Here is a 12500-nt window from a genome sequence, read left to right on the forward strand (position 1 = left end):
TAATAATATATTTAAATAGGGATATTTAGATCGATTTTATATATATATATATATATATATATATATATATATATATATATTGTGATTATTTCCTAATTATATTATAATTGTATTATAAAAATTATATTATGAAATATATAATAAAGATATAACAATTATACGTATGTAAATGATTTTAAAGTTATAGAAGATTAATTGAATTTTTCATATATAATTTTCGCTTTGTTCGATTATTCTCTTAGATAATTGAAATCTTGAAATCGCGTTATTCATCCTGTTAGTTTCATCGACAGAAATTTTTCCTCGTTTCCCTTCGAGTTTCTCACAGTCTCCTCTTGTTTCTCGCAAGATTGACCGTTAATCCTTTACGGTACTCTCTCGCCACCAAAGCCTGGGAATTTATATTTTTAACCGGTTTCGTGCATCTCTTATCATTCGTCAAATGAATTTTCTCTTTTGCTAATACACCATTCGAGGAAGTTCGACGGAGAACGAGCACACTTGTTAATTTCTAATTTATTCGTCAGCGAATCGTCGTAATCGTCGTGAAGTACAAAACTCGAAGCAGTCTATAAGCTCTAACGAAACGATTATAAAATTCGAATGAATAATATGTCAACGATATTTTATTTCGTAATTTTTTTCTTTTTTTTTCTTTCTTAAAATAGACATGCACAAGCGCAGACGCAAAATACACTATTAGAAAGTAAAATATTTTCAAGTAAAAATAATTAATAAATTTAAATAAAAAGGGATTATTAAGTAAAAATAAATGACAAATATAATACAATAAATCGTGTATCTTTTGATCGAAAGCATAAAAGAACTTTTTTATTTCAATATCGATTGTTTTATCTCTCGTTGAAATTTATATCAATGGACCGATCATATCTTTCGTGTATCTAGTTTTGTTTTTTTTTTTCCTTTCTTTTTTTAAATTAAAAATAGTAATGATATATGAGAATTTTTCCTTTATCCCTAGCATCACTCCTTCCCCCGCCCCCTTTCCCCACCCACATCCTCACATCCTTTCTTTTTTTCCTTTATGCGAATTGGATTAAAAATTGTTTATGAACTCGTTAAAAATTGATGATGTACAATTTTTTCTTTCGTTGCCCACTTAAGAAGCCATCGACAATAACAAGATCGGCTCTCATGTATATATGTCGTCATCTTGAGAAACGTCGAGCTCAGATTCGCGCGTAGCCGCGCGTAAACAAGATCGTAAAAGTTCGCTAAAACGAAGTCGTTCACCGAACTCGTTTCGAATCGAGTGTCCATCCTTGTATCTTATTATGAAGAGATACGATGAAGGATTTCCAAACAAATAATAGTAATATGTAATTATTTTCATGAATCGACGACGATCAATAGCATAAATATCGGATAAAAAGCATAGATTTATCGTCGATAATGATAAGCGAATGATAAATATTAATAGATATCGTCATATCATTTTTTCATTCCAACATTAAATTTATAATTCGTTCGAATTGAAAATACGTCACTTGAAAGTTTATCTTTGCCAACATATCAACACACGATATCAATATGACAATATTTTTCCTTATTAACTCGAGCTCATTAAAGCTTGTTTTCTCTCTCTCTCTCTCTCTCTCTCTCTCTCTCTCTCTCTCTCTCTCTCTCTCGCCTCTTCTTTATTCAAACAAAAATACGTATGTAACGCGGATATTTTCGATAAATATGTAGAAAGTTTACAGCTTGACTCAATGCTATCTACTACAATCGATGACTCACATGACATGAATTATCGATAAAACTTTTTTTATTTATCGATCTTACTCTTACTCGACGATCAAAGCGAAAATATATTACAATTATATATATATATATATATATATATATATATATATATATATATATTATATAATTTTTATTCGAACCATTTCAATGATTCATCGTATTCAACCTCGAATTATAATTGGTAATTATTAAATTGAAAAGAAATTTAAAAGAGGAAAGAACAAATGGTGAGGCCAGCGGAGGGGGAGGGTGGGAGGATGCGGGGGGTCGGAGGAGGGAGAAAAGAGACAGCAAACCACTTTACTGACAAGGTAAAAAGAGAGAGAAAAAAGTGGGTCGTAAGAGGCAAAGAAGTTCATGAAGAAGGAAAGGGGGAGCAGGGGTTGAGGGCGGCGGGTGGGATGTGCTAAAGGAGACGAAAAAAACGAGAGGATGTCACTGGGCCATCCGATGGCGTGTCGACTCGCCAGAACTACTTGCTTCGCATTTTAATCAGTCTTGAATCATTCGACGTGCATGGTCGATTGCCTCGAGGCTAAAACGTTCACTAGGCCACCTCGCTGTTTGTCGGACTAAGACGGACTCTATCTACTCCACCCTTCTTAACGTCTCTCTCTCTCTCTCTCTCTCTCTCTCTCTCTCTCTCTCTTTTTCTCTCTCTCTCTCTCCATCTCTTTTCTTCCTTCCTTGTCTTCCTTCTTCCTTTTTGTACTCTCTTTCCCTTCTTCTACGATATGTTTCTTTTATGGTATACGTGCTATACGGGTCTTTGACCTTCCTTCGTAATTAAAAGTCAGCCGGTTATTTACTAGTTTGAGTTAGACCGTAGATAAGTTACAGTTATTCAACATTAATTATTTTCTCGAATATTTTCGATGCTAAAGTAATATCGTGTTATTCTTTAATAATCAGTTTTTCATATAAAAATATAGAAAATTATTGTTTAGCGATAAGTTTAATACAATTAATCCAGAGACTATATTGCGTTTAATTATCTTCTTATAATACTCTTAATATCAAATCAGTATTTTTCCATTTCTTTCCTTTTTTCTTCTTTTTTTCTTTTTTTTTTTCTTTTTTTCCAATATTCAATAATTTTAAATCTTTAATATCAAGACATAGTAGTTAAGTAGAGTTATTTAAGATTACTTGTTCTTAATGATTTTTTCACAATACTTTAATCAAAATTTAACTATTGATATTACAATGGTATTAAATATTGATAACATTTTGATAACTTTTGATAACAAAATTGACGAAGAAAATTTATGTGATAATAAATTAATTATACGTTTATTATGATATTATAATACCTCAGTGTAAATTTTTTTCAAAAATATTTTCAATACTAACAAAATATATTATTTTATAATCGTGTAATAAATTAATAAAAAAAAAAAAAAAAAAAAAAAAAGAAAGAGAAACCAAGAAAAAAGAAACAAAAAACATGTCTACTAAGCAACAATGCAAATCCTAAGATTTATCCTTGAAGAAAAATGATCGTAAACGGTCACCCGTTTACAAACAAGTAGAGCATAGTTCTCTAAATGGCATAACCTGACATCAACGTAGCGGGATATGGGTGGTAATTAACTCGCTAACTAAATGCCAGATATCAGGAGTAAGGACTGCGACTACTGTAATTAGCTTGTTAACGCGATACGCTTTTTGCGCGGCAAACGTCGTGGATGGCAGCAATGGTTTCGTCTTAATTCGTGCATCTCTCTCTTTCACTATGCGTGAATGTCGGGTGTTTGTGTGCGTGTATGTCTCTGTGTTATTTTACGCTTGTGTATTAGTTTGCGTTTAACGTTTTAAAATGGCTCGTTAACGTTGAAGAAAAACAAGGACCTGGAATGATCGGGGTCAATGATCTTACGATTACAAAAATTAACTTTAATTAACTTCAATTATTTCTTTAATGAAAAAGAAAAAAGAAAAAAGCTGTTATTAGTATTTCGAATTTATACGTAACGATTAGTTAATCGAGAAAAAATATTTATATTCAAATATATAAAGAATATTTTAATATTTATAATGATTTCATTATATATGCTCTACAGAAAAGAAAAAAAAATATATATATATATATAATATTTTAGACAGAATTATGCTAAAATTTATATATAAAAAGATTGCAAAATCTATCTGCATACATGCATACATACATATATATATATATGTATATATAAAATTATAATATAATTTACGTTTTATAAAATAAGATGATGTAAAAAGGTTGAACTTTCTTTTATTTTATTTTATTTTTTTTTTGTTTTTCAGGATAATAATATTGAAATATGGAGTCTTGGCTGAGCGACGTGCAACGCGTAAGAATTCCGCGGCCGAAATTCGGAAGCGGAAATTCCGTGAGAAGGTCAAACTCGAGCGTGCAACACGTGCGACCTGAAGTTCACTCGAAACAGGTCCAAGATGTGGCCAAGGCCACCGAGGAACTTCGACAGGCATTACAGGATAAGCTTTGATCAAGAAGAATAATCGAGTCGAAGAGTAGAATCGAGAAAAGAAAAAAAAAAAAAGAAGAAGAAGAAGAAGAAGGAGTGCCGACGCGAAAGACTTCTCTCTCGTACCTTTTGCCAGACCCTCGTCTCCGTCACGACGAAAGCCTATTCTTCCTCAAGGACAAAGCTCGAGATCTCGATCGAATATTATTTAGTTGTGATCTTCTCGAGGATTGACAGATAAATAGATCGATTTCGTTTCAATAAATTCGGGCTTTCCCAATGACGTTCGTCTTTACCCCGAATCAAATTTCATGCTTTAATCTACATATATGTATGTATGTATGTATGTATGTATGTATGTATGTATGTATGTATGTATGTATTCATATACGTTGTATGTATGTATATATAAATGTATGCTTGCTATGATTTCTTTTCTAAAATTGCGTCGGTAAAGTGAAAGTTTAGAGGAGTACGGATTCGAATGCGAAATCGAGTGCGAGGTAATTCTTTTCATTTAAAATCAATTCGATGAACGAACATTTTCTTTTTTTCTTTTTTTCTTTTTTTCTTTCTTTCCCTTTTGTTTTATTTTTTTTTTTTTTTCCTTCCTTTAATTTATTTATTTTAAGTTCCGTTTCTTATTTTTCGTTTTTGTTTTCTTTTGCAATCGCTCGCTCGTAAATTTCACTATGTCGAAACGTCGGAACGATTGAACGTCAACATGACATGGGGTTTCAGACCAGAGGCGAGATCGCTTTTCTTTTTTTTTAATTGTCGTCTTTTTGTTTTCTTGTGTATGTTTTTTTTTTCTTTCTTTCTTTTTCTTTTTATTGGATGACGTAAACCGTAATTAATAATGTTTAGTTTTTTAAGTTACAAACGCGTATACCTATTGTATTTGCTTTTAAATAAGAGACGTAAAATACTATGTATGTAATATTTGAAATAAATCTTTTTTATATTAAATTATGTCACTCCTTTTGTAAGATATGATCGAGATATTAATTTTCTTATTATATTTATATTTGTTTGTCATCGATCAGAATTACGATCATTTGTCGAACGTTTTTAATTCTATTTTTCGTTTTAATCTTCGTAATATAATATTTTTTTTTTTTTTTTAATTTTTTCTCCCTTGTTTTCTTTTCCAATAAAAATACTTCTATAAGAAACACACCAAAGATTCGACCAATTAGTTAATCGCACGTTTGATCTAACAATAAGGAATCGAATATATATTTAAAAGAACATTTCAATGGTGACTTTAAAACAAGCAGATAACGTATCGACAAGGACACCTTGACATTTTCTCGAATATAATTTCGAGATACTGCGCAAAAAGCAATAACTTATCATTATCTTTTACGACTAAATTGACATTTAATTTTTTTTATATCGAACATTTTTATAACCGAAACACATTTAACATACCCCGATATCAATACTCAAGGAAAATAATTGGGTCTCGAGAAGGTGAAGAAAAAAATGGGTAAAAAAAAAATAAATAAATAAATAAATAAAAAACGAAAAGAAGAAAAATTTGACAAAATTTCGAATATCTTTAATAATTAAACATTTTGATTGCGCGTTAATGATCTACAAGTCTCATCGGAATGATACCAATAACGAAACTTTATCGTGAATCATTTAACGCCTCTATACCGATCTCAATCGTATTATCGATCATCCGATCGACATTTTTTTTACTCTAAAAGAATTATATATCTCGTTCTAACCGATTAACTACCACACACGTTCACGAGATATAATAACTCGCTATCATCTTAATTACATCAACCTGGTAAGAAGTACCAACTTACACGTTCGTATTTTCCTTCAAAAAAGAGAGAAAGAGAGATATATAGAGAGAACGAAGAATGAAAAAAGGAAAAGAAAAATAAATAAGAGGAAACTGAGAAAGGAGCAATATCCATCGTGGTAAGCGATGGGAAATCTCGTGATTATCTCGATTACTATAGTCTTCGATCGCGTGCGAAACGTTCAAACCATTCCCCTCGTTCCTGAACTCTTCCCCTTGACTACTGACTACCTTCTTTCAAGGGCTTCATTTAATTCTGATAAACTATCATGAGTGAAGTTTCATCTTGAGTAATATTTTTTTCCTCCAACCCTCTATAACGCTATATACCTAGTTATTTTTTTTTTTCAAAAGTCTCGCTTCAATTTCCTTTTTTATTTTTATTTTTTTCGTTAAAACATTAATTATTAATGGGATCATACTTGTAATTAATATTATTGTTAATACTTAATATAAGTTATACATTTTAATATTATATATATGTATATATATATATATATATATATATATATATATATACAATATATATCTATATACTTTTATATATATATATTTTTTTTTCTTTTCTTTTTTGTTTAAACTTGGAGATAAATTAAATTGTAGAATGTTAATGGTGATTATCTATCGATTTTTATACTTATTTATTGCGACAAAAGGAAAATAAATACTTGGAATGTTGATCCAAATTGACAAATGATAATACCTAATAATAAAAATATTATTGATTATTTAAACTATTTGTGTGACAAAAGAGAAATAAATTTCTATGGGTAATATTTTTGTCTTATTTTAAATAATTATAATAATAATAATAATAATAATAATAATAATAATAATAATAATAATAATAATAATAATAATAATAATAATAATAATAATAATAATAATAATAATAATAATAATAATAATAATAATAATAACAATAATAATAATAATAATAATAATAATAATAATAATAACAATAATAATAATAATAATAATAATAATAATAATAGTAATAATAATAAATAATAACCGTGTGCTTTTATTCAATCGGTCTATATGAGAAATTCAAAGAGTTAAAAAGTAAATAAGAATTTCATTCGTGCATTGCACGCGTATTTTCTCGAAGAGTCGATGATTTTATGGTCGCAGCGGCGTTGCAGCGAAACGACCGACGCCCTCTCTCCAATTTCTTTTCTCCATCTTCTTCGTCTTCTTCATCATCATCTTCTTCCATCCTGCGCACCTGCACTTCTACCTTCTACGACTCCTCCTCCTCCTCCTCCTCCTCCTCATCCTCCTCATCCTTCTCATCCTCATCCTTCTCATCCTCCTTCTCTCTTTTACTCCTTTTATTCTTTCTTTACCGTGCTGCGATGAGTCGTCGCACGCATAAGCCCTTCTCCTTCTCGAGTGCCACTAAGATTCTCTTTTAACCGAGTTCTTAAATCGATTCAAATACCATCGAGATTTTCAATCTTATTTTTCAATCGTATTTTTATCCCCGAACTTTGTTTTTTTTTTCTTTTTGATATAATTTTATACACCATATTATATTTTTATTACTGTTTATATATATATATATATATATATATGTGTGTGTATTTTTTAAAAATATTTTATTGAATCTAATTGTACAATTAATTTTCAATACAAAAAGAATTATTACACGTTTTATTTATCAATTTATTTCTATATTGAAAGATTATTCTGATGTATGTAAATGCATTTAATTTACATAGCTTTAGTTTCCAGAGATTAAAATTACATACATAAATATATATGTATATATAATAATTTATTAAATTATATTCATCAAAATCTATTTTATTATTTTTATTATAGAGAAGTAATAATGAAAAATAAAACGAACGTTATGAATAAAATTTAAAATATTATTCCGTCGTTATTAAAAATTAAAGATCGCACGAAAAGATAATCGAAACGATTATATATATATATATATATATATATATATATATATATACATGTATATATACATATGTATATATACATATATATATAAATTCTTGGAAAAGTTGATAATCTCGATTTTCGTATAAATAAAATAAGATATTTCATGCATCTTGTATATTATTATGGCAACTCGTGCGTGGTACTCGGTTGCAAGAAGAAGCGGCACGCAAGTCGGCCATTTTTACGCGAGTCCGACGAGTTTCGCGAGAGAAGGAACGTAAAACTAACTAACGAGAGAAACGAAGGAGCTTCTTTGCGGTCGACCCTGAACCCTCGTCCATTGCGTGCTATAATTAAACTATAACGACCGATATAGTACACATCTACGACGACTGCAGCGCGTGCATCGAGTAAAACGTGCATCATCTTTCGTGATGAGAGAGAGAAAGAGAGAAAGAGAGAAAGAGAGAGAGAGAGAGAGAGAGAGAAAGAGAGAGAGAGAGAGAGAGAGAGAGAGAGAAAGAGAAAGAGAGAAATGCATGGCTTCGTTTTCACGCAATCTCACGTTCTCTTTCAACATTCACGCTCGATTTCTTATCTATTACGATCTCGATATAAATTTACTGTGCTCCTTGTCTTCTTCGTTCCACTACATGAAACAATGGCCAAGCGCAAAAAGTAATGCAAGTCCCATACAAAAAAAAAAAAAGAAAAAAAAATTGATATACTTCATTTATATCCACGATATAATATATTGTGCAGCTAAATATAAATAATTAAATATTGATATTAACTAAATGGAATATAAACGAATGAGAGTTATCATAACTACGATAATGAATATCTATTATTTTATAAAAATAATTATGACAAGAAGATCGCAATAAGAAAGTAGATTTATTAAGAAGAAAAAAATTAAAAGAGAGAAAGAGAGAGAGAGAGAGAGAGAGAAGAAAATCAATTTACGATTGAAAAGAAGACAATGAGCACGTAGTTAACTTAATTAATTAAATTTAAAAGCGATTGGACTCACCAAATTATCCGGATGAAGATGATGATGTCCGTAATCTCGTGTATTTCCTCGGGATCCTCCAGGCGAGCTATGTCTTCGTCCCCGTCCGCTGTCTATATCGTCCTCGTAATCCTGAAAAAAAAAAGATAAAGAAGAGAAATTAAACGTACAAGTCCGCGTGATAAACGCAAATGATCTTCGTTCGAAGAATACGATCGTCAGCCTCGTCTCCATTGACTCCTAGTATCGTTTTCTTAACAAGAAGAAGAATAAGAAGAAGAAAAAGAATAAGAAGAAAAAGAAGAGCAAGAAGAAGAAGAAGAAGAAGAAGAAAAAAGAAGTAGTAGTAGTAGTAGTAATAGTAGTAGTAGTAGTAGTAGTAGTAGTAGTAGTAGTAGTAGTAGTAGTAGAAGAAAAATAAAGAAAAAGAAGGAGACACTTTTATTCGTCAAAGATTGAGTGACGTAAGGAATGATTTAGGGGGTGGGCTTGTGGGAGATTGAGTGGATGTAAGTGAGAGGGTAGTTGTGGGATATATTCATTCTATACCTGATTATCACACTCGTCGTCGTTGGAGAGGGCGAGGTCGGAGGTAGTCACCTGATGTTGTTGAGCCCTCCTGCTGGTCACTCTGGAATTCCCAAAATTTCCTTTTGAAATCGAAACGCGTCTCGTCTTTTTTTTTCCCCCAGCTAGTTTTTCTTTTTCTTTTTCTTTTTTTTTTCTTTTTTTTTTTTGCAACTCTTCCTCGAATATGAGAGAACGTTATCTCTTACGAATTATTTGAGAACGTCCCTTTTTTTTTTCCCTAGCCTAGCGCGTGCGCGCGTTTTAACCGAAAAAAATCCCCTTTGAGAGAAGTTAGCGTGGCGATTCTAACGAATCGTTATATCGATGAAATTAAATTTTCGTTTTGAGTTACAATGTTTCTTTCTTTGTTTTTTTTTTCTTTATTTTTTATTTTTTTTTATTTTTTTTTTTTTTACTTGTGAAAACGTACGACAGTCGTTATCATTAAGAGTTTAACGTCCTAATGGAAGAAGTTTCTTTCGTTGTCACGCGTTATTTCTTCATTTCTCTTTTCTTTTCTATTTATTTTTTCTATTTATTTTTTTTTTCTTTTTTTTTTTTTTTATCTTTTTTGTTTTTACTGCTCACTTTAAGTTATTGTCGTTTCAGCCCTTACTCACGAGACGCGAACGGACGTTTAATCAATAACCATCGTTCGAATGAAATATTTTTTTCTCTTTTCATTTCTCTTTTCTCTTCGTCTTTATTCGTACACATCAACAATCGTCGTACAAGATCTAACGTTTCCTTATTTTAACATTTGTATTTTCTTTGAATTTAACGGAATCACGAACGTTTTACACAAGGATTTGTCACCGTTCTTACGACCGTTTCGATTAACTGAGGAAAAAGGGATTGAATTGTGACGATGTAAAGTGAATAAAGGAAAAATATTTTCGAGATCAATTGAATTAATTAATGAGCTATCATTAATTTAACGATCTTTTGGAACAATGAAAATGAAATTATTTTTTGAAGTATTTTTATGATACGAATTAGAGGAAAATACTGAAGAAGGAAGAAGAAACGATACAACGTTACTGTTCGAAAAGCTATTACTGAACTACATTTCTCCTTCTCTCTCTTTCTCTCTCTCTCTTTCTTTCTCTCTCTCTCTCTCTTTCTCTCTTACCCTTTATTCCTGAAAGTTAAATCGTTTGTTTCCGTTACCCAGGATACGACCTATCGGGCACGATACCTCGAAACCATTTGTTACTCGACGTAAGCTCAAAATTTCAAGGGCTCAAATCGCGACATAACCTGCTCAAACTTTCGAGACATTTGTACCTGTCCGTACCAAGCGTCACGACGCTTTAAAACTTTTTAACGATATATTTTATTATCAAGAAATTAACCACAAACATATTTCTTATTTCCTCGAAAGAATATTATCTTTATGTAAAAATATTGCCTTTATTTTCGTGGTTATTTAATTAAAAAAAAAAAAAGAAAAAAAGGAAAAAAATGAGAGAGAGAGAGAGAGAGAGAGAGAGAGAGAAAATGAGGGAAAGGTAGAGGAAGAGGAGAAGGGAAGGAGAGAGGTAGATTAAACTATGAAAAATTACAAGCTCGTATCAAGGAATTAAAATTGTAATAATCTATATTTAAAAATAAATATCTAGAGATTGCAATAGAAATTCAAAGAAATTATTGATCATTTTTTAAAGATAAATATAAATTTATAATAAAGATATTTATATCTTTAAAATTAGAAAAAAAAAAAATTGGAATGATTGAACGAATGATCTTAAATTGTTTAAATAATAAAAACAAGATTTTCGATAATAATTCTAATTTTTTTTTTTTTTTTATTCAATCTCTGTAAACCAATTTTCTTTCATTTGTGCTTAACGAAAGATTATGTAATGTATTATTACATTATAAAAACAAATGTTAATGGATATAATTATATCATACTGAATATAATTTATATTTGATAAACATTAAAATCTTTCGATTAAAATGAATGAACTTTTTGAAACTGTTATAACGAAAACAAAAAAAAAATGAAATAAAATAAGATTTAAAATATACAGATATATATATGAACGTATAACTTCAAATTTATGTAAGGTTACAGAGTTAAATAAGCGTTCATTATATTTGCCCAATATTTCATAATTTAATCTTCCTTTTCTCAATCTGAATTAAAACGAGAGAAGAAAAGAGAAGAGAGAAAAAAGATAAAAAGAAAAAAAGAAAAAAAGAAAAAAAGAAAAAAAAAAAGAAAAGTAATAAAAAAAATATGTAATAGATACTCCCTATGAAATCCAATATTAATTATACTCTTTTTAAATTCAATCAATAAAGTACATACGTATACATATATATTCCTGACCTACTACTATTCTTTACGCGTCTCTGATTTTCAATAGTTTTCCTTTTCCTTTCTTCTTTTTTTTTTTTCTTTATTCTTTTTTTCTTGTTTCGACTCCACATTAACGAATTAAATATTTCGATCTATTATTTCACGAAATATATCATCGACAATCTATTCATTCATAGATATACGAACGAGAATGACTCTAATGTGTTTTTATGTTTGCGTTACGCCCATACGAACAACGCCCTTTCACGCCTACACGTTTCAAAGAACAAGAGACATGGGTATACATACGAAAAAAGAAAAAAAAGAAAAAAAAAAAAGAAATAGAAAAAAAGATAAAAGAAAAAGAGAAAAAGAATGATTTACCTTCCGCATTATCTCCTGTCCATGTTAGGTATACATTCTAGAATACATCGTCGATCGTGTCTTTACGTGATTGTCGATAGAAGAGGAAAGAGACTTAAAGCGAATAGATAAAATAAAAAAGAAAGGTAAAGAGAGAGAGAGAGAGAGAAAGAGAGATAAAGAGAGAGAGAGAGAGAGAAAGAGAGATAAAGAGAGAGAGAGAGAGAGAGAGACAGAAAAAAAATTGAAGTTAAAATAAAAAATATCGGTGTAACATATTTGACATAGAAACGTCAT

The 12500-nt window shown here is 30.0% G+C and overlaps 1 protein-coding gene across 14 annotated transcripts in view; it reads right to left on the bottom strand.

Moving 5' to 3' along the window:
* The window catches only part of dysc (whirlin protein dyschronic), an 83934-nt gene that overhangs the window by 17879 nt on the left and 53555 nt on the right, over nucleotides 1–12500 (bottom strand). For 12 of the 14 annotated variants that reach the window (XM_085658483.1, XM_085658484.1, XM_085658492.1 and 9 more), the window contains 2 exons: nucleotides 9512–9593; nucleotides 8984–9094 (listed from right to left, as the gene is read on the bottom strand). In XM_085658483.1, the coding sequence (XP_085514609.1) occupies nucleotides 8984–9094; nucleotides 9512–9593 (193 nt within the window). The remainder of the gene's footprint in view (nucleotides 1–8983; nucleotides 9095–9511; nucleotides 9594–12500) is intronic. The other 2 variants (XM_085658493.1, XM_085658494.1) reach the window with 1 other exon arrangement.

The sequence above is a fragment of the Vespa mandarinia genome, chromosome 8 (genome assembly GCF_050613455.1).
Source record: "Vespa mandarinia isolate Hongniang chromosome 8, ASM5061345v1, whole genome shotgun sequence".
Classification (NCBI taxonomy): domain Eukaryota; kingdom Metazoa; phylum Arthropoda; class Insecta; order Hymenoptera; family Vespidae; genus Vespa; species Vespa mandarinia.